Raw genomic sequence first — 20,738 nt, forward strand, 5'->3', positions numbered from 1 at the left:
ATTGCAGGGTTTAAGCGTATAATTTAAAGTGCTAGTGCAATAATGTAGACTAATCAGCTGTGTTTATCTGCGGACAGAACCTTCTAGAGCACATCCACACCCTTTTTCCACTGAAATGTGACTGGTAACATGCCTGAATGCCACATTTTTTCTTTGACTTTAGAGCCAAATGAGGACATAACAGACTGTTACTACATAACCAGCACATCACAGTCTATTTTCACAAGGTGTTGAATTTAAGAATCACAACATAAAATAATGTATATTGTAATAGTCTAATATACTATATGAAAAACAACATTTTTTGAGATTTACAAACAGTTACATTTAATTGTTATTGTAGTAAGTGTTACATATCAGTACAGGTAATCTAAATGTAAAACTAAGGAGTTGCATGAATAAACATCCAATTTTTGCCAATACCGATAACTTCGAAAGTGACTACTACTGGACATATATACATCCTTACCGAATGAATGTCAAATCCTGTTTTCCATCCCAGATCTGCATTATTTTTGGTGGAAATGTTCTGAACTGTTTCATCATCTGACAACTATCCCTAGAAAAGTTTTCCCAGGGGGTTCCAGATGGCTCATTGAACTCATGCAGGGATTTTGAATCTTACAAACTCAGAATGAAGTTCTAGAATCTCCAACTGGATTCTAGGATCTCAATAAGTATTGTAAGGGGGAGTCTGGCCTCTGCCCCTGTTCAGAGCTACTTGTGGGTCCCTGACAGCGGGGTTGTTGGGTAATGGGCTGTGGAGAGCCAGAGCACTAATGTGCTTAATCGTGTTTGAAATGACAGAGGAGCCCAGGGACACCAGACTTTATTATGTTGGACCATGTATACAGAGAGGAGACTGATTCAATTTCTGCTTCTGAGGGTGTGAAAGGGTCTCAGAGTGGAAGGCAGGGAGAGTGAGCGAAGTGTGTCCTTTTTATGCATTGCTTGGGACAAAAGGGGGTGAATCGCATTAAAGAGTACCTAACTAACATTTTTCTCTCTCACTTCTTGGCTGACTTGATGTTCCCTTAAGCAGGTATTAAACCGCTGATGGAATTTAAATTCATCCGTGTGAGATTTTAATCATAATTTTAATCATGAGCCAGCAGTGATAAAAGCTGGGCTTGTTAAACAGAGTCGACCTGTAAATGAATGTAGATCTTTTAAAAGCGATAAAACTGTGTAGGTCGCGTGCTATAAAAAGCCACTTTTCTCTTCCCATCAAGATTTCTTGTCTTGGCCTCTGCAAGTGTTTTTTTTAAGTGCAGAAAGAGAGGGAATGATGCACAGAGCCCTCAGTGAGCCAAGAAGCTGTTGGTAAATCCAAATGAATGTCGAATAATCAATTCTAAACTCGAGATTTCTCCTCAAACTTTAGTGTGTTCTCTTTCCTCCCCGCCGCTGAAACGACTCTACCTCTTTTTCCGAGGACCCGCAATGGGGCACAACACCCTGCCCACATCAAGCCAACTGAGAGCCAGCGCTGACCCTGTGGAAGAAGCGAGGGATAAGCAGGGGTTTAGTCACATATCGACAGCTGTCTGCTCATCAGTGTTTTGCGTCTCTTCAAACACCACATGAATGCACACTGATTAGAAGAGCAAGAGAGATGCGAACAGTTTGCAAACATGCATACACATTATGCCACCTGCCTGGGAAAAGAGTGGTAAACTACTCTGTGTGCTTTGCAAGTTTTGACTTTCTTCTCTGAAACACGTATGGTAATATTGGTAGGATTTCAAAATAAATAAATAAAAATTGTTTTGTGGTAAAATTAGGGCTTCCCCCCTAATAGAAGACTAACTTTGTCCATGAGAAGAGGCTTGGTCAACAAAAATGTTATGTTATTAGTGCCTTAGTCACAGAAGAAAAATCCACTGGAAGTAGTGAGGTCATGCAGTCCTTGACAGACAGATTGTTAACAGCTGGATTTTGTGTTAATACAGTACATCCAAATGCTCACCTATCATTCATCGACCTCAAATAGCTTACCATTTGAAATAAGTAGTAACAACTTTACATGGCCGCTCAATCTAAGCCTCTACTTTTATTTGTGTGCACTCACTATAACAACAAAACTTTGCGCTTTTGTAAAATAATGAAAGTAACAGTATGCGCATTCTGCCATCTCGGACTCTGTGAACTTGAATGTGAAACTCTGTGTATACTTTACAGACATTTTTTCCCTGACACATTCATCATCATTACTTCTGCCAGTGTGCTGTGGCAACTAAATGCTCATTAGCAGGATTTAAATGGTTTATTAATAACCGTTCGATTAGTCAACTAAAGCTTAAAATGAACGACTACTAGTGGACCAGAAAACTATTTAGTAGAGGGCAGCCCTATAATCTTCAAATTACACTTCTATTTTATTATATTTTAAAATGTAAATTATTCCTGTGGTGGCAAAAAAAAATTTGGAACATTTTGTGAGATTTTATTTTAAGGATTCTTTAATATAAAGTTTAAAAGAACTTTAAAAGAACAACTAGAATTTTTGTAACATTGTAAATGATAATAACATTTATAAAAAATAAAAATAAATCTAAAAGAAATATCAAACAAATAACAACAACCAAAAACTTAATGACCTAAAACTTTTAAATGACTAGTACAGCACTATAGCAGAATGTCCAAGCTGCTGTGTCCTGTACGATAAAAGTGAATGGTGACAACGCTGTAAAATTAGTGAATAATTATTTCAGCCAATTTCTTACACAAATATCATATGGCTTCACAAGACTTGGTTTGTAGTGCACAAGTCATGTGTACAACTTCTATGGTGTTTATTGTTTGCTTTTTTAATTGATCCCCGTCCGTTTTTATTGCATGGACAAGTCCTGTTCCATCATTCTACTTAACCACTCTTTTGATGTTTTACAGAATAATGAAGTGTCATATTGGTTTGGATCAAAATAAGTAACTGGTAAATGGTGAATTTTCATTTTCTGGTTAATCGTTTTAATATAAATGGATGTGGTCTGATTTAGACAGATTTGGCTTTAAACTCAGCGGTGTGCTACATATCAATTCTTGGAATTAACAGTTTTCTACAGTGTGGCGAGTGGGGCGGGGCCGAGGGACGTGGGAACAAGGAGTGAGGCCGGCAATGATGGGGCAAATCAGTGGCACCTGCGGCCCACCGCCGGTCTCGAGTCCCACGTAGGAGATGGAAGGATATAAAACTGGAGCGACCACAGTGAAGGACGAGAGAGGACCAGGCCTGGGCATTAGTTATGTTTTGTTTTTATTTTGTGCGCATCAGTCGTCCGTGAGAGGCTGGTGTTTTGTGTTTATTTTGTGATTATTAAAGTTTCAGTTGATTGTCCGCCGGTTGCCGCCTCCTTCTTCCGGATGAATACGAAGGTTTTTATCATTACAGTGGTGCCACTGATTTGCCCAATCATTGCCGGCCTCACTCCTTGTTCCCACGTCCCTCGGCCCCGCCCCACTCGCCACATACAGTTATACTGTAAAGCCTATACAAAAACATAATGAGATTTTAATTGAGCTCAAAGGGAAACTTTGTGAGTGGGTCAAGCACCCCCTTTGAGGAAGACTACTTTGTGTTACAAACGAAATGATTGTTGGCTAGTTAATGTCCGTTCCATTATTGAATCTCTATTATTGATTTATTGAACTCTCTTTTGGTTCCAAACTTTAAAATCAGTGCACATTGAAGTTCTGATTTGAACTAATCTATAGTGCAGTATTTTCAGTTTTTTTGTGTCTGTATATAATGTTGGCAAAGAGTTTTAACATAGCTTTGAAAGATTATCTACCCCTCAACTGCTCTTTGTGGTTGAAGTTCATTCTTTAGCTAATCTCAGACTGGCATATTCGGCTGAGATAAACGATTATTTTTTAAACGATTAATCTAGCGATTATTTTTTCAATGCATCGATTAATCTAACGATTAATTTTTTCAGACCGATTTGATTTCGATTATCTCCCCATTAATTGACTACTAACAATTTATACATGTTGATTTACATATCTGAATGAAAAAAAACATAAATTCCTTAACATTGCAATATTTTTATTGCTCTTAAAATTACAAAATAAAAGACTGACTAAGAATGCATTACTTTGCACTTGTATAGAGATAGCATTCAATAAAATCCTGAAGCCTTGAAAACACATAGCTTACTGAAACAAGCTTACTGAACACATAGGGCCTAGCTTACTGAAAAAAAGTTCTTTCAGATGAAAATAACAACAACTTGATATCTAGCATTCAATAAAAAAGGTCACCCAAAATACTTGTTTAGAGCAATTGAAAGAATACAGTATGTAAATGTAAACTTGAGGGCTTTAAGCTAATACAGAGAGTGCTTTTCCAAAAAAAAATTAACAGTGGGAGCCAGCAGCCTGTCATGGAGAAAAAAAAATCTCCGAATGCTCAACGTGAAACTTTGGCATTCCGCCCTTTTTCTATCGTGTCTAATGATTTTGGTTAATATGCACGTGCACGAGGGAGGGAGGGAGAGAGAGAGAGAGAGCAAGACAGCGCTCGTTTAGTTTGAAGACTGTGAGTGCGCGAGCGCGCGTGAAACTTTGGTGTTTCGCCCTTTTTCTATCGTGTTTAATGATCTTGATTAATATGCACAAGGGAGGGAGAGAGCAAGAAGCGCTCGTGTTGTTTGAAGACCGTGAGTGCGCGCGCACAGCCGGGGCTCTCTCTCGTACGCGCCCTGTCAGGCGCAGCACAGTCATTATATTCTACATCGCTCACCGATCAAATAAGGCTTTGACAGCCGCCAAAAAAAAAGATCAATGCAGAAAAACCCCTGGATTGGTTATATAACGTTGGACAGAATGCTGAACCGGCCATAGCGTATATTCAGCGCACATAAGGTAAACGTTTTGCAAACGTTTTTTAGAGAAATAAAAACAGGTCGACGAATCGATGTGCATATTTTGCGTCGACGTATTTTTTGCGTCGACGTCATCGATGACCTCGACGCGTTGTCCCAGCCCTACTGGCATACCATAAAAAGTCTTGTCAATGTTATTGATTAGCATCTGGTATACGGTCAAGCAAAGCAGTCAAAAAAAAGTAGAAGTTTTACATAATGAAGGTGATTGTTTTCTTTGTGAACAATAAATGCTATGCTGCCTTAAAACTTGGCTGAAAACATCTCAACCAACTTTGAGAATTATTGTGCCAAGACTTGTAAACCATTGCTGGAACCTGGATTTATTTAAGGCTGGATGTGATTTGTAGAGCTTTACAGAGACCGGGAGAGTGAGCTAAGGGGAAGTAATTAAGTCCAAATCCATTTAGGTCATTTAATTAATTGAGGGACACGTTCACTGGTTTCCCAGTTCTATCACTGTTCACATCAGCTTTGAGTGCTGATTGAGATGCCATTTGGAGGATGTATTAATGGCAGCAGAGAGAGCAGCTTGGAGGAATGGACTGTCTTGTCTTATCTGTGCGACATTGCTGAGGTCTCAGACTTTTGGGTCTCCAAAGAGTGCTTCGCCTTGAGCAAAAGGGACATCTTTATATTGAAACTATTAAGACAGGAGTTTATTAAGGATTAATTTGACCTAATTCCTTTGAGGTTTTTAAATATCTTTGAAGTTTTTCTTTTTTGGATTTGTTCTAAACTCTAACCTTAAAGTCGGTGTGGAATGAAAATTCATCCATTTATTAAATGCATATTATTGATCTCATTGTGAACTATTCATCCATACAATTTTTTTCATGACTATGTATTTTTTTTCATCAAAATGTCAAAAGTAGATTTTCCAAAATTACAGATTTGACTCTAATGTATGCCAATCCGACTTTGACTTGCTTGATTATCCATTTCACTTGGATGACCTTCACAATGTGGAAGAAAGATCTGTTGCTACTTCAATTTTTATCAGGACTTTAAGTATTAGACTTTAATGTGTAATTTATCTCATACAATTGGTGCTATGTTTTTGTTTTTTGGTGAAAATTGTATTTTTAAATGTTTTTTTTTTACACTGTATTCATATGTTTTCACATGATTTCTTCCCCATCGTCAATTCCATTAAAAGCAACACAGCTTTTGTTGTGGTTCTGCAGTCATATTACATCCGGATGGTATAATTTGTGCTTATCTGTCATGATCCTTGTTTGTTTGTTTCCATATAAAAATGACCCCATGATCCTTTCAGCCTCAGTCTGGGGAAGTTGCTGTCTCACATTTTGTGCTGTAGTAGTTAGAAGAGCATGTGTTTTCCTAAGTGTGTGGAATATGCTCCATTAGAAGCACACTGCCCTGTCCCTTTCTTTTTTTGGCCACTATATTATGTAGAATAACCTGATGCTAAACTCATTAATGCCAGTATCTGTCAATTATGAATCTAATGAAAACATTAAAAGCGTTCATTAATAATTCAGCCTATTTTCAGTAGGACTCTTTGGCAGGAGACTTTAATTTTTCCCATTGCCCTGAAAATAAGTTTTTGATCCATCCCTGTTTGACTTGTGTAACAGCTGACAGACTGAGACAGCATCCCAGAAGCCTTTGCGGTTAATTGAGTCAAGTCACCTGTGAAAGACTGTACAGTTTGAGTCAATGTGCCAGGATCCCCTTCAGGTTGGGGCCCATATAAAATAACCTTGTGTTCTCACTCACTTAGTCCATCTCTCTTTCTTTCCTGAGTTCCGTTTCTCAATTATTACTTTGAGCATGTTAATAAGAGAAACATTGTCTAAATCTGTGACTTCAGGGTGCTTAAATATATAACATTTAATTGAAAGTATAGGTAAAAGTGAAAATTCAGTTATTATTCACTTACTTTGTTGACAAACCCATCTGAGTTATTTCTTCCAGAAAGAATTGCACTAGTTGCTATTTTCCAATGTAGTTCACATTTCTTTCAAGCTTCAAAAATGAAGCAAAATTATGGAAGCATATGGGTAGCAATATTCAATTTGGAATGTAATATGCAAAATGACAATGCAATATGTAAAATGGCAATGCATTTCTGTATTTACATTTACATTTTCCAATACATTTGTGCCACGTTTGGTGCAAAATGAAAATGAAAATTAAATTACATAATTTTAATTTGCCATTTCACACACTAGTTTTAATATGTAAAATTAATACTAATTTTAACACTTTATAATTAGCAAAATTAAAATGAAAATGTATTACAGAAATGATTAGATATGTATAACATGTTCAAGCAAAAACTGTGGCAAAATTATCATTCGAATGCTATTTTTCTTAATTGCATTAACACTCACAGTCAAGACACTTACGATTGCATTTTCATTCAATGTCCCGCAATGAATGTAGCAAAATTCAATGTGCACATTGAAAATGCATTCCGAGCCAAAAACGTCTCCGCGTCTTCACGCCGCGTCAATCGCTGCGTGAACAAGGCGGGGCTTGCAGAAGGTCAAGAGACCCAAGACTCAAGAAGAGGATTCATGTGAGAGAACATGGACAAGACAGTTGGTCCGTGTACGTTTTGATCATTTTGGTTTATGGCTTCAATATTTCATTTCATTCATATTTCGGAGCGAAAACGCTGCTTTCATCTGATTGGTCGAATCGCTCCGCCTTCAGCTAGGTCTTTTCATTCTTCCAGGCAGAATAAGAGTCAGTATGAGTGAAGCACTGTAATGTCTGAAACCACCACTCACTGTTAATAAGCATAATATTTGAATCAGAGCTGGGCACATAATTCGTGCTGCTGCGACCTGAAAATTATTTCTAGGTTGTAGTATTGTATGAATATTGTCCCACTGATAAATAAAGTGCAAATAGTTCTGTCTCTTTGGATAAAAGTGAAGTGGAAATAAAAATCAATAATAGACTGAACAGTTCCATGTCTGTAACATTTACCACTCAAATTTTAAGTCATAAGGCACAAGGTATGTGTTTTTGACAATAATAAATAATTGTGAAAATTAATATAGTTAAATTTCTTAAATTAGTAATATTAGTTTTATTACATACTAAATTGAATGATGTTTCTCTTTTTAGTCTTCTTTGTTGGGCTTGAGAAACCCCACATATATTTACCGTATTTTCCGGAATATAAGTCGCACTTCTTTTCATAGTTTGGCTGGTCCTGCGACTTACAGTCAGGTGTGACTTATTTTTATTAACACAATGCATTGCCATTTTACATATTGCATTGTCATTTTGCATATTACATTCCAAATTGAATATTGCTACCCATATGCTTCCATACAAAATAACCATAAGAGTATCCTAAAAGTGGTACAGTACATGTGACTCAAGTCTTCTGAAGCTTTTATATACCATTTTACAACATTTTCTGAAGTTTAAAATCCTCGCCCCTTATCATTGTAAATGGATGTAAAAGAGCAGCTAGCGCAAATTCAAAAATTTCTCCTTTTGTGTTCCACAGTCCAACAGGTTTTGAACGACATGCCAGTGACTTTCAAAATCATTCAGTCACATGTGCAAGTTGTTCAGTCAGGTAGAAACACAAAAATTATTTTTAGTGAGATTCGCAGTGACCATTTTTAAAATGGCCATTGTCATGATCGTACCCGTTTGTTGTCTTTTCAGGTGGTGTTCAGTCTACTCTGGGTCATGCTGTGTGGCTGACTTCTATGCTCTAGCTGAAATGAGGTTGGTGATTTTGGGGTCGCGGCCCCTCTTAGCCTTGACCTTCATGCTCGCCCTCACCTGCCTAAAACATCTGTGCCATGGTGCGCCACCCTTCCCTCAGGACCTGGAGCCCATCAGCACCGTCGGTAGTGAACGTAAGTATAAAACTACAAAACACCAGCAGTTCCTGGGATAAAAGTGAGATTATTTCTCCAATTTATTTTTAACTTAAGACATACAAAGAGTGTTGAAACCTCAGTTTGTTTTCACATCTTCATAATTCAATCATGGCAATTGGAATTATGAATGCTTTATCTTGCAAGATATATTGCAATAGGCGCATTTAACTGTATCCAGAGTTTAAAAGTAAACCTCCTGCCAAGCAATCAGGTCTTGGCAGGCTTAAAGCGTTTCACATGCCAAATACGTATATCAGCAGCCATTGCTGCCAAGTCCATCCTCACTCCACCTTCCCATTCCCAGCCCTGATCTACCCCATCCTGATTCTCCTCCCCACGCTACTCCCCAGCTTCCAAACCCGCTGGGTCTGAGAGAGCAGCTTTACTCGAAGCTGCTGTGAAGTTGTTACTAATTGACCAATAAAAACTCCTCAGTTTTGGCTGTGTAGCAAACAGCGGGGTATGGAGATGCCGACTCAATTGCAAATGAAGTGTTATAGAAGTCTTTACTGTTTTATGTTGATATTTTGTGGACAACTAATTTTTATAAAGTCCATACAACCCAGCAATATATTGTTCATAATTCTTTAGAAAAACAAAAAGTGTTATTTTACGTTGATTTAGTTGAAGTTGGCGCTTAGTGGCAGGGTTTTGAGACATTCAGAACACGTTTTCTTTCTTCTGTGGAACACAAAGAAGTATTTTTAAGTTTGGTAACCAAACTTTTCAGTTTCCCATTGTTTTTTTTATATATTTTTTTTTTATACATCCAATGGAAACTGAAACTGTTTGTTTACCAGCATTCTTCAAAATATCGTCTTTAAATATTTTTTAAATCTATTATTTTCTTTTTAATTTTTCTTTTCTTTTCTTTTTTCCCCCAGAAGAAAGTACAGTAAATCATACAGAATGACAGCATTTTCTATTTTGGTTGAACTATAAATCATGTGGGTTCTTTAAGTTGCTATCTGCTGTAGCTTGTGGTCCCATTTTCACATTCATTTCCTATATTTTAACTTTCAAACACAGAATTCAGCATGGATGTACCATGATTGACAGGAGAGGCTCGGAGTATCATGTTTGAGCAGGTACGGGAGCTTTGCAGCGTCCTTTGTTCTGCTGAAACAACTGGACCACATTTGAGAGAGCTGGACTCAGAGCCAATGGTGTACAGATAGCTGGGGCTAATAGAGCTCTCCAAAAGAACATCACACGAGTAATGAGACCCATTTATCAACCATTTCTCACCTGTGTGTGTTTATGTGCTTGCCATATGTGTATGTGTGGTTTTACATCCTGAGACTTGGCTCAGTTGTACAACTTCTACACATTGTAACTTTTAAGCCCATTAGATGGCCGCATCCGTATTCATACTGTAGCTAAATATGGTTGTCACTCCTCTTCTGAGTGCTAAATACTGTCCTGTTTACACAATATTTTGTAGGGCAATGACAACTGCAACATGCAACCAACAGTAACAAGCAGTGTTTTGTTTATGCTTGTCAAAGTGATGCTTTGCAACAACATGTTTGGCCTGGACTGTAATGCAAGGTTTGTTTATGCAGCACAGGGATGGTGGGAGCAGCTACAGTGCACAGAGACCATTTCGTAATATGCCAATGAGTCAAGACTGGTACCTCAATTTCAGTTATTTTTCTAACACCGCACCTCAGAGGAGCTGTTAGCTACTGGCATAACTGCATTAACAACTAGTTGTTCAGTTTTCTTCGGTACACATGACACATATTTAATGCATAATTTGATTGTGATTGTCACTATCTTAATTCTCAGGAGTTAATTTCATTGTTGAATTGGATTTTCATTGTACAGAAGTGAACTGAACAACTAGTTCTTAGTAGGTGTATTTGCATATTTATATATATCTCTCTCTCCACCCATCGATGGTCCCATCAGCCCTGTGGTCTTTGTGCAGCCCACACATTACAGGTGGAAAATAACCAGCAACTTTAACAAAACATGGAAAACAAGCTTTAACAAAACATTGGTGTCTTTGTTCACACTGTTGGCATCCATGTTTATTAAATTGGGTTTGAGAAACTTGTGCTATAAATTGATCCATACAAATTGTTTCTCATGTCATACAGTGTGATCAACTTTAATATGTACTTAAATCACTGTTACTATGAGTAGAGATACTTTGAGTAGAATATATTGGTATTGATAAATATATTTGTTTTTATATATTTTTATTTTTTATATTTTTACATTTACATTACCTTCCTACAACACTCACTTATTTATAGTTTATGGTAACACTAATGATTTAATATCATAAATATCAATATAATAAATACAATGTTTAGCAAATCTTAAAATCAATATAAAGTAGTCATACTGTACTGTCATAATGTTGAGATGCCTGAATTCACATACATTTATTTTTGTTCCTAGTATTTAATTAAATTAATTTGGACAAATAAGTGTAAAAAAAATTACGTTTTAATATTACAATTGATTTAAATGAATAAATCTTAATAAAAACTGTTTATATACATTTGTTTTCACTCATGTCATGAAAGTATTATTTGTGTTTATTTATTTTTAATTTCTTGATGTTGGCAAGAATTGTTATGTTTTCATTACATCCCTAGTTTTGTTTTATTCACACCTGTCATGGGAATACAAACTTTGGTTATTTGTTCATCCAGAGAGTATTTGAGTCTTGACAGCATAAAAATATAAATTAGACCTGTTAGTAAATATGCTGTAATACACTACAATGCCCAGATGTTTGCCTCAATCTGCAGTCTGCTGGAGTTGATGCTAGTTGTCAGTCAGCAGATTTTGGGTAGTTGGAATTGGCAGATTTCACAGAAAATCACATAGTTGAAATTTAAATGGAAAAACTGCAGTTTGGTGGAATAATCTAGAATTATTTTGAAGAACGAAGCTGAGATTTCTCAAATATTCTCATGCAGTGATTTTCAGACTTATGAGGGTCATGTGGATTGAATTTTCTTTCTCATATCACTAGTTCATTGGCTTGGCTCTATGTTGAGATGCAGACACTCTGGGTGAGCTTTATTGAGTGATGATCCTGCCAAGATCAGATTATGCTGTTTACCAAGTCAGTGTCTTTCAGTGAAGATTGAGTTCCAGTTTAACCCTTGCATGTTTGTTTACTGTAGTTCCTGAACATCAGAGCGAGCGTCAGTTTCCGGCTGCAGCCACCTGTGGTCTGCTAAGCTCAGGAGGAACTCTAACAATACACAGCTTCATAATCGCTGAATAACTGTAGTAACAGGAATCATTAAAACGTTCAGATTTTCTTTTCACCCCAAGGTCATATTTTTCACCCTGTGGCTGCTACTGTCCAAACAGACCTGCAAATTAAAGGTCCCTGCAGGTCACTGTAGATGTCTCTGCGGGTCTGAAAATGTAGTGTGACCCACTCGGCCGACTCATGACTCATCTTTGACATTGTGCTAGAAATTAATCTATTTAAGTGTAAATGAGATTAATTAGCAGATGATGTTTGGGAGTGTAAACACTTATCAACATTGCTTGCAGCAAAATTAGATCTGTAATATGAATCATAAACATTAAAACGTTTTTTGATATGTGGGGATCCCCAGACAAGAGACAGGAAATAAATGGCTCAAACCTCCATGCTACATATTGTTAATTTAAAATGTCTTCATTCTTTATTTAATTTTTTTTTATTGTAAATTTCTGTCTTGTTTTCCAAATAAAAAATATTTAAATGTCCTTAAAATTAGCAAAATTGCATAAAATGTGACTTAAAGGAGAGGGTTGATGCTAAACATGGCCAAATACACTAAATCAGGGTTCGTATAAGTTTCTGAAAGTTTTTTTCGAGCCTGGCCCGCCATGACGTCATAAAGGGTAGAATTCCTCGTTTGGGCACTTCTCCCAGAAGAGCGCATGCACACATCATCCAGAGCGAGAAGAACATGAGCTTCCCATCAGCCTGCTTCATTTGAGTTATGCAAGTTGTCGGGAGCACTGCATAGGAGTTCCTCAAGAAGGATTTGTCATTTTGTTTTTACCACAAAATCAACAATTTCATCAAAAAAGTGTGTATTTGGTTGTGAGGAAAAGCTAACATTGTTCAGCTTCCCAAAGAACCCAGTGTTAAGGGAACAGTGGATGCAGTTTTGTTTTTCCAGGGCCTAAACGGAGTTGTGCAAGTGTGTTTGTTTGTTCTTGGCATTTCAGTGACTATTGCGATTTGTTTTAGTTTTGTTGTTTTTATATTGTTTTTGTTCATGTTTTATGTATGTCGATGCTTGCAGAAATTGTGTCATGTCCCCTTTTTAGGGAATATATCCTAAATTTATATGTATTCATATAACTATTTTTGTATTTTATTTTATGTAACCGTTGTATATCACTGTTTCCAAAAAACATTAGGCAGCAAAAAAATACAAAATAATAAAAACAAAAATTTTCAACATTTCTAATTTATTTCTAATGGCTGATGAAAATTCTCAGAAATACATTTCATTTAAAAATATTAAAAAAAAAAAAAAAGTTATTTTAAATAGTAATAATATTGCACAATATTACTGTTTATTCTATATTTTTTTGTCAAGAATAAGCATAAGAGACTTTTCAAAAGAATGAAAAATAAACATAATTATTCCAAACTTTTGGTCACCAGTGTATACATGTATTTATTTTTGTTATTCTACTGAATGGATGTTTTAAGCATAAATCTCTTTTATTTGGGTTTATGAAAAACAAACTACTTGCCTATAAGATATAATTTATTATATTATATTATTTTCTTTCTTTTCTTTTTTTAAATTATGACAAATTTATATTTTCAAGTATATTTATTTATTTATTTATTTATTTTTAACTGGAAAGTTGGCTAATTAGCAAAATACTGATTAAATTTAGTTTTAATGTTTTGACCAACCAGAGTGTTATTATTAAAATCTTATGAATAGTCCTACGAAGTATAGATACAATATGATATATTATTTGTAGTTAACAAATCACAGTTAATTAGAAAAAAAAAATCTTATTAAAATAAGAATAATCCTTTAGGTGCATCATTGACACAGAGATCAGAGTAGGCAGTAAGCATTTCCAGTTGATTTTAACCCAGTCTTTTCTCTCCTCCTTCATGAAGGCACCTACCTGTACCCCAGTTTCCAGGGGAACATGTCCGATAACGACACCGCCAGACTAGGGCTGGATTTCCAGAGGATGCTGCGGATTAATCACATGGTCTACATTGCTGCAAGGTATGTCATGTCAGTTCAATCACACACTTGCACAACACCACAGCCACACACATTTCAAAAGATGCAACATCGACTGGGAATTCCAGTTCTCCTGATCGGTACACACTAGTGTTGTTTATCCAGATGCCCGCAGTAGTAAGACTCACACACTAATGATAAGGGTCGAGTGATTGGGCCAATCAGTCTCATTCAGACCTGGATTGCAGACAGATGGATGTTCACTCGCTCCCTTACACCTCTCTCACCCCTTCTATTTACTCTCTGTCTGTCTGTCTCTTCACCACTCATGCTTTCTCTCTCTCTCTCTCTCTCTCTCTCTCTCTCTCTCTCTAGTTTTAGCTGTCCTCTGCACCTTTCATTTCAGCTCAAGGTGTTATTGGCACTGTATTGTTATTTATTAAAAGAACTGGCAGAAAGAATCTGAGTTGCTGTAATACTCGATGAGAATATTGTCATTCCTATCTCTCTTTCTCTGTGTCTCTGTAGAGATCACGTTTTTGCCATTAACCTCAGTGCTTCAGCGGAGCACATCGTCCCCCAACAGGTAAGCTCACCTTTTTCTCAACTTCCTGTTTCAGTCATCTCTAATGGTTTTCTTTCTCTCAGATCAGTGCTGTGAATGTGTGATGTTGGAATATTCACTTTTATTCGTCTATGGGGAAGGACCATTCAGAAATCCCATTTTTCAAATGAGCAATTCTCTTTATGGTGGCTTTAAAGGACGCATATTCCACACTTTTATAGCAGTGTCTGTTTTTCCCTGAGGTTCACTTGAAATGCTAGTCAAGGTCTTTAACACTAAAAAACTGACGTAATTTAGTTTTACAGAACCATTTTCTGCTCTGTGTGACACTTGGAATTAAATAGGCTTTTTATGCAACTGTACATTCTGTAAGATTTCTATAGGTTGATGACTAATTGTGATTAGCTAAGCTCATTGCGTGTGCGTTTCATTAATTAAGCCTCTTCACAGAAACCTGTGCTGTAATTACATACGTGACCCTGGACCACAAAACCATTCATAAGGTTCAGTTTCTCAAAATTGAGATTTATACAATAAGCTTTCCTTTGATGGGTGGTTTGTTAGGATTGGACAATATTTGGCCGAGATGCAACTATTTGAATATCTGGAATCCGAGGGTGCAAAAAAATCTAAATAGTGAGAAAATCTCCTTTAAAGTTTCCCAAATAAAGAACTTAGAAATGCATATCAGTAATAAAAAACTAGGTTTTGGTATATTTATGGTAGGAAATTTACAAAACATCTTCATGGAACATGATCTTTACTTAATATCTTGATATCAATGATTTTTGACATAAAATATGGAGAAATATTGGTATTTTGGTCTGTCCCACATCAGAACTGTTGACCTTCTCTATCAAACAACTAAAATTATACAGCAATATTTATTTATAAAATTGGTCAATTAGTAATATTAATTACAAAAATATATTATGTCACCAAAACATTTTTATTTTATTTTATTTTTCCCAAAACTCTTGTTTATAATCAAATTTAAAAAAATGTCCTGTTTACTAAATGTTCATAATAGTGAATTACAGGCTTCATATAAAATGAATGGAGAATAAAACTGTTCATATAGAGATTAGCTTCACCTCCCGAGGTTCACTTACAACATTTTCAAAAGGTTGAAGCACTTACCATTTGTCAAAAAAGAAAAGAAAAAAGTTTTTTTTTTCATCAATTTTTGTACCTTATTCAATATACGTTGTTTTTGGTTTTCCCCTCCTAAGAGACCAATTAACTTGAGTTCTAAATGTTAAAGTATATATTCTTATTGGTTTAAATGGCAAAGGAAATTGTGACTGTCTGCTCATAGAGAGATTGCTTTCTGGTTTTTGTCTTTTGGGTCTCTCTGACATTAATATCTTAACTGCTGAGAGTAAGATGTCACTGCAGCAAATATTTGTGTTAGTGAGAGTGTTGTTTTTAGCTTGTCATGGTATGTGTGTGTGTGGGTGTTTATTTCCTGTTGTTCCTGATGGGTCGGCTGACATGGGGTGGCCCAGTAAATCTCTGCACTACAACCAGACCTAATGACACCAGCAAGCACCCGGACACACACACACACACACACACAATCACACTCTTGAACACAGTCTGCTAACAACCTCAGGGATCTCTCTCTCTCTCTCTCTTCCTTCTTGTTGCTCAGTCCTGTCTAACTCTCTTTCCTCCTTTTTATGTTTATTATGTGTTTATTATGTTATTGAAGTAAATGAAATTTTCCATTTGCAGCTGTTGTGAATAGCGATGAGCCCATGATTGTGTGTTTGTTTGTGTGGTAGAAACTGACATGGAAGACAGAGGATGTGGAGAAATGCACAGTCAGGGGGAAAAACAGCGTGAGTACACAGCCCTTTTATTTCACTTCCTCCCTGCAATTGTGATAGAAGTCAGCAACTGTTGCGTTTAGTGGTTATTAGTCTTCATCTAAACGGCAGGTCTGGTCCACAATGCGGCTTTTTCTGGGAAAAAACAACCAACATAGACAGGAAGAGACCAAAACACATATAGATCATTTAAAATGTTTTATAGGATGTTTTGGTGTTTTATTTTAAATGTAATTAGACAAAATAGTATAGAATTTTAATATAAGGCAGCTGTGGCCTAATGGCTAGAGACTTGGACTAGTTACCCGAAGGTAGCTGGTTCGAGTCTCGGTGTCGGCAGGAGTTGTAGGTGGGAGGGAGTGAATGAACAGTGCTCTCTTCCACCCTCAATACCCACGGCTGAAGTGCCCTTGAGCAAGGCACTGTACCCCCAGTTGCTCCCCGGGCGCGGGATCTATAGCTGCCCACTGCTCCGGATGTGTGTTCACGGTGTGTTCACTTCTCACTGCTGTGTGTGTGTGCACTTGGATTGGTTAAATGCAGAGCACCAATTCAGAGTATGGGCAACCATACTTGGCAAATGTCACGACTTTCACTTTCATATAGATATCAGTTTACCAATTATTGGCCATAACATAAAAATAATTGTCAGTCAGAAAAAAAACTGCATCCTTATTCCAAAAATTTGTGTCATGGCAGCCAATCAGATTAGATCTTGGCAGATCAAGAATGCACTTTCCTGTGTTGTGGTCAGTATGTATCAGATGGTCAGTAAATGGTCTGGGCCTAGACTAAGTGACTCCAAAGGTGGCTGCATATACATGTAGATTTGCGAACACACAGGCTTTATAATATCATTGTTGGTTGAAGACTGAGTTGCAGGGAGCGAGTCAGATCCTGGATCTCAGCATAGGGATTATGGTCATTTGTGTGTGTGGAAGTGAGGGGAAAAGACAGTCAGTAATGATGCTCATTGTAAGCTTCAAGTGTGTGTGTGTGTGTGTGTGTGTGTGTGTGTGTGTGTGTGTGTCAGTCAATCAGGAGTTATATATATAGTGTGTGTAAAAGCCAGTGTCTTGTCTTTCACAGGATGAGTGTTACAACTACATCAAAGTGCTGGTGCCACGTAACGATGAAACACTCTTTGCGTGTGGAACCAATGCGTTCAACCCAACATGTCGCAACTACAAGGTATGATGAGTCTGTTTCTATCACACACACAAACTTACTCACTGTAGACACGTCCTACAGATGCGTAGGTTTCTAAAGCTTCCTTTTAAAGAATCAGAACTGACAGTCTACATGCACACGTTTACCTACATTTGTCAGCATTAAAATTAATTTGGATATTAGGCCTTTTCAAAAATGTATATACCCTGCTTCTCAGAAATGAATTCATATCCTGTCACACTTGTTTGCAACCTGAATTTGCTGTGAGGGAGTTCTGTTTTCTCTCACCAAACCTGGCTGTTGGTAAAACTAAGCATTTTTCTGCAGCTGCAATGTTAACGCATGTTAGTCAGACATTGACCGGGTTTATGTGTATTTTGGGATAATGCCTAAAAAATGTTGAATGGAAGCACCAGGAGGTAAATAAAATGATTAAAATGGACATTAAAAATTAAGGTGGATAAAAGTTTTATTCAATGAGAAGACATGCACATAAACTACAACAGAAATGCAATTACCGAATAAGCTCCTAGATGCATCTCAAAAATATCATGGGACTTTGCTTCAGGTCATGTGACTGAATAAATCACTAATATGATTGGCTGCTGTCATTTCACTCACTGTGAAATTAGGCCTGTTTTGTGATTGATAGTTTTCCATCAACATTAGCAGACCGGTTCCTGAAGTGTGTGTGTGTGTTTGTGTTTGTGTTGTGTGTGTGTGTGTGTGTGTGTGTGTGTGTGTGTGTGTGTGTGTGTGTGTGTGTGTGTGTGTGTGTGTGTGTGTGTGTGTGTGTGTGTGCGCGCGCGCGCTTGTTTGCCAGAGAGCATGTAAATCTGACTAAACTCTGAAGGAGGCCAGCTTAACTCACGGATGAGGCTCTGCTCTCAATTTTTCCGTTTGAGGCTCTTTGGAGATCCTGATTTATGCACCTTACCCTGAAGGCATCTTTCCTCCATATCCCTCGCTTTCCTCCTCTGCGATTCTCTCTCCATCTGTCTCCGTTTCTCTCATTCACAGTCTCGTTTTTTCTGCATCTCTCCGAGGAAAAGGCCAGTTTGTTAGAGCCCTGGAGAAGGACGATATGTCACATCATGCAAATCATGTCACTCAGTTCCTCTGCATCGTCTTCTCATGCATTCCTTCACTCTCAAATCACAGCTCGAGAGGTTACACATTAACTGTGGAGAACTTTCTGGAAAACTGTGCAAAGAGAGGTTGAGGAGAAATAGTAGTTTTAAGACTTTGTATGTTTATGTTAGTCAAGAATTATTTTAACCAAAGTATCCATAATGAAGGCTTAATTTTGATAGGCACAATATATTGGTGCCATATCAGCTGAAATATTAAATATATTTTATCGGTATTGGTCAATATTGGATATATTTATTTGTGTGTACTTATTTCCCAATATCTGTTTATGTCAATAATTATAGTCAAGAATTCTTGCACCATAAGCATCTTTAATAAGGGGTTTCCTCCGAGAGACATAATATATCTGTCATTTTAGTTATAAGCTGAGATATATATATATATATATATATATTTCTTTTATTTATCGTTATATGCCGATGTTGAATATTTATTTGTACATGCTTATTTCCCAGTGTCTGTTTGTTATTCAAGGATTCTTGCACCAAAAGCATCTGTAATGTAGGTTTTTTTTAGAGAGGCATGGATATATCTGTTATCAGCTCAAAATTTGTTATTAGTGTATATATAAATACTGATATTCCTTTTCTTTTTTTCAAAGATAACCTTTACGGTCATCTATTTCTCGTTTAAATTTCAATAACACTTACCACTAGCACCACTAGCACTGGTTTTGCTGTGTTTTACCATTCGTTCCTGTATGAGTAAGGTTTAGGTAATTTATATTTCTATTGAAGTTATATTTAGACACATTAAACAACAAACAGGCACACTTTCCTCAATAGAGGTATAGATAGTCACTCTTTGACATAGAACCAATCCAGTGCTGTTCCAGCTTTAATTCCCCTCTATTCTTCTCTATCCCTGTGAGTTACAGGGCAGTGTAAGTGCTGGTGAGCTTCACTAGGTGTTAATCTTGTAGGGATGACACACAATGTGACCCTGAATACCAGAATGCCCATAGGACCCTCTCAGCTGCACTGCTAAATGTGTTTGTGCGTGTGTGTAATCCAGTCGTCTTTGTGAGGACATCTCTAGCCCTGCAGGGTGAATATCTGTGTGGATTTGTACACCGATATGTGTGCGTCACCCAACAAAGGCATTTAGCACGCTGTTTATTCTGTGAACACCACAGGTTGGGAGCTTCTGCTCTGCCTAACAAGAAAAACTGGCACACTGTCCACACATACAGTTCCCAAAGAGAAATAAAACGAAACAAACATGGAACACACAACACCCACCGGCCCACATTTATAACACTGGATTTCAAGCTCCCAAAAGTCTGTGCAAAAACCACCAACCAGTATTTAAAACATGCCCTTAATAGTATTTATAATGGAGCTGCAAAGAAAGGTTTTTCAAAGTTTTAAATAAAGATTATTGGAAGTATGTTTTACAAGAAATGTACTTGGAATTATTTGTGAAACTTAACAGCGGTTTCAGAGTGAAAAATAGTTTTACAACCAAATATTTTTCATTGTAGCTGTAAACGATTCACCATTGTGCCACAGTTATTTTCTCAAAAGATTCTGAATCAGAATTTGCAATATTAAAGGGACAATTCACCCCAAAATAACTGACGTTCAGTCACTTACTCACCCTCACCTCTTTTTGCCCAAACACTGAACATCAGTTGGGTCCAAATCATTAAGGAATCGAATAGTGTTCTATTTCTAGGGTTCTTTAGTTGGTTCATTGTGTGTAAGGGATCTTTTTTTTTTCTCTATCCGGTCAGATGTCGTCTTTGGAGCAGGATGGAGAGGAGGTGGTCGGTCAAGCCCGTTGCCCTTTCGAATCCCACCAGTCCAACCTTGGCCTGTTTGCCGGTGAGTTGGCAGAGTACCAGCCGTCTAGGGAGGAAGACACCAAAATCTCCTAGAATCTCCTAGAATTTTACAAAGCACAGGAAGTTGCAGTGAGACAGCAGTGATCACAGAAGCACAGAGATTCAAAAGGGACTTGAGGGAGATGAGACGCACCTCTCTTTTTTCTCTTTGTGCCATATACACACTGAACTGAGCTCTTCTTTTTGGGGTCTGTGTTGTTTTGATTTATCC

At 37.1% G+C, this 20,738-nt stretch overlaps 1 protein-coding gene across 5 annotated transcripts in view; it reads left to right on the forward strand.

Annotated features, from left to right (window-relative positions):
* Positions 1-20,738, forward strand: part of LOC132103136 (semaphorin-6D-like) — a 175,223-nt gene that overhangs the window by 127,216 nt on the left and 27,269 nt on the right. For all 5 annotated transcript variants that reach the window (XM_059507980.1, XM_059507981.1, XM_059507977.1 and 2 more), the window contains 6 exons: positions 8,547-8,743; positions 13,890-14,004; positions 14,491-14,548; positions 16,315-16,371; positions 17,449-17,550; positions 20,417-20,507. In XM_059507980.1, the coding sequence (XP_059363963.1) occupies positions 8,605-8,743; positions 13,890-14,004; positions 14,491-14,548; positions 16,315-16,371; positions 17,449-17,550; positions 20,417-20,507 (562 nt within the window). In that variant the 5' untranslated portion in view covers positions 8,547-8,604. The remainder of the gene's footprint in view (positions 1-8,546; positions 8,744-13,889; positions 14,005-14,490; positions 14,549-16,314; positions 16,372-17,448; positions 17,551-20,416; positions 20,508-20,738) is intronic.

This window comes from Carassius carassius, chromosome 24, assembly GCF_963082965.1.
Source record: "Carassius carassius chromosome 24, fCarCar2.1, whole genome shotgun sequence".
Lineage (NCBI taxonomy): Eukaryota > Metazoa > Chordata > Actinopteri > Cypriniformes > Cyprinidae > Carassius > Carassius carassius.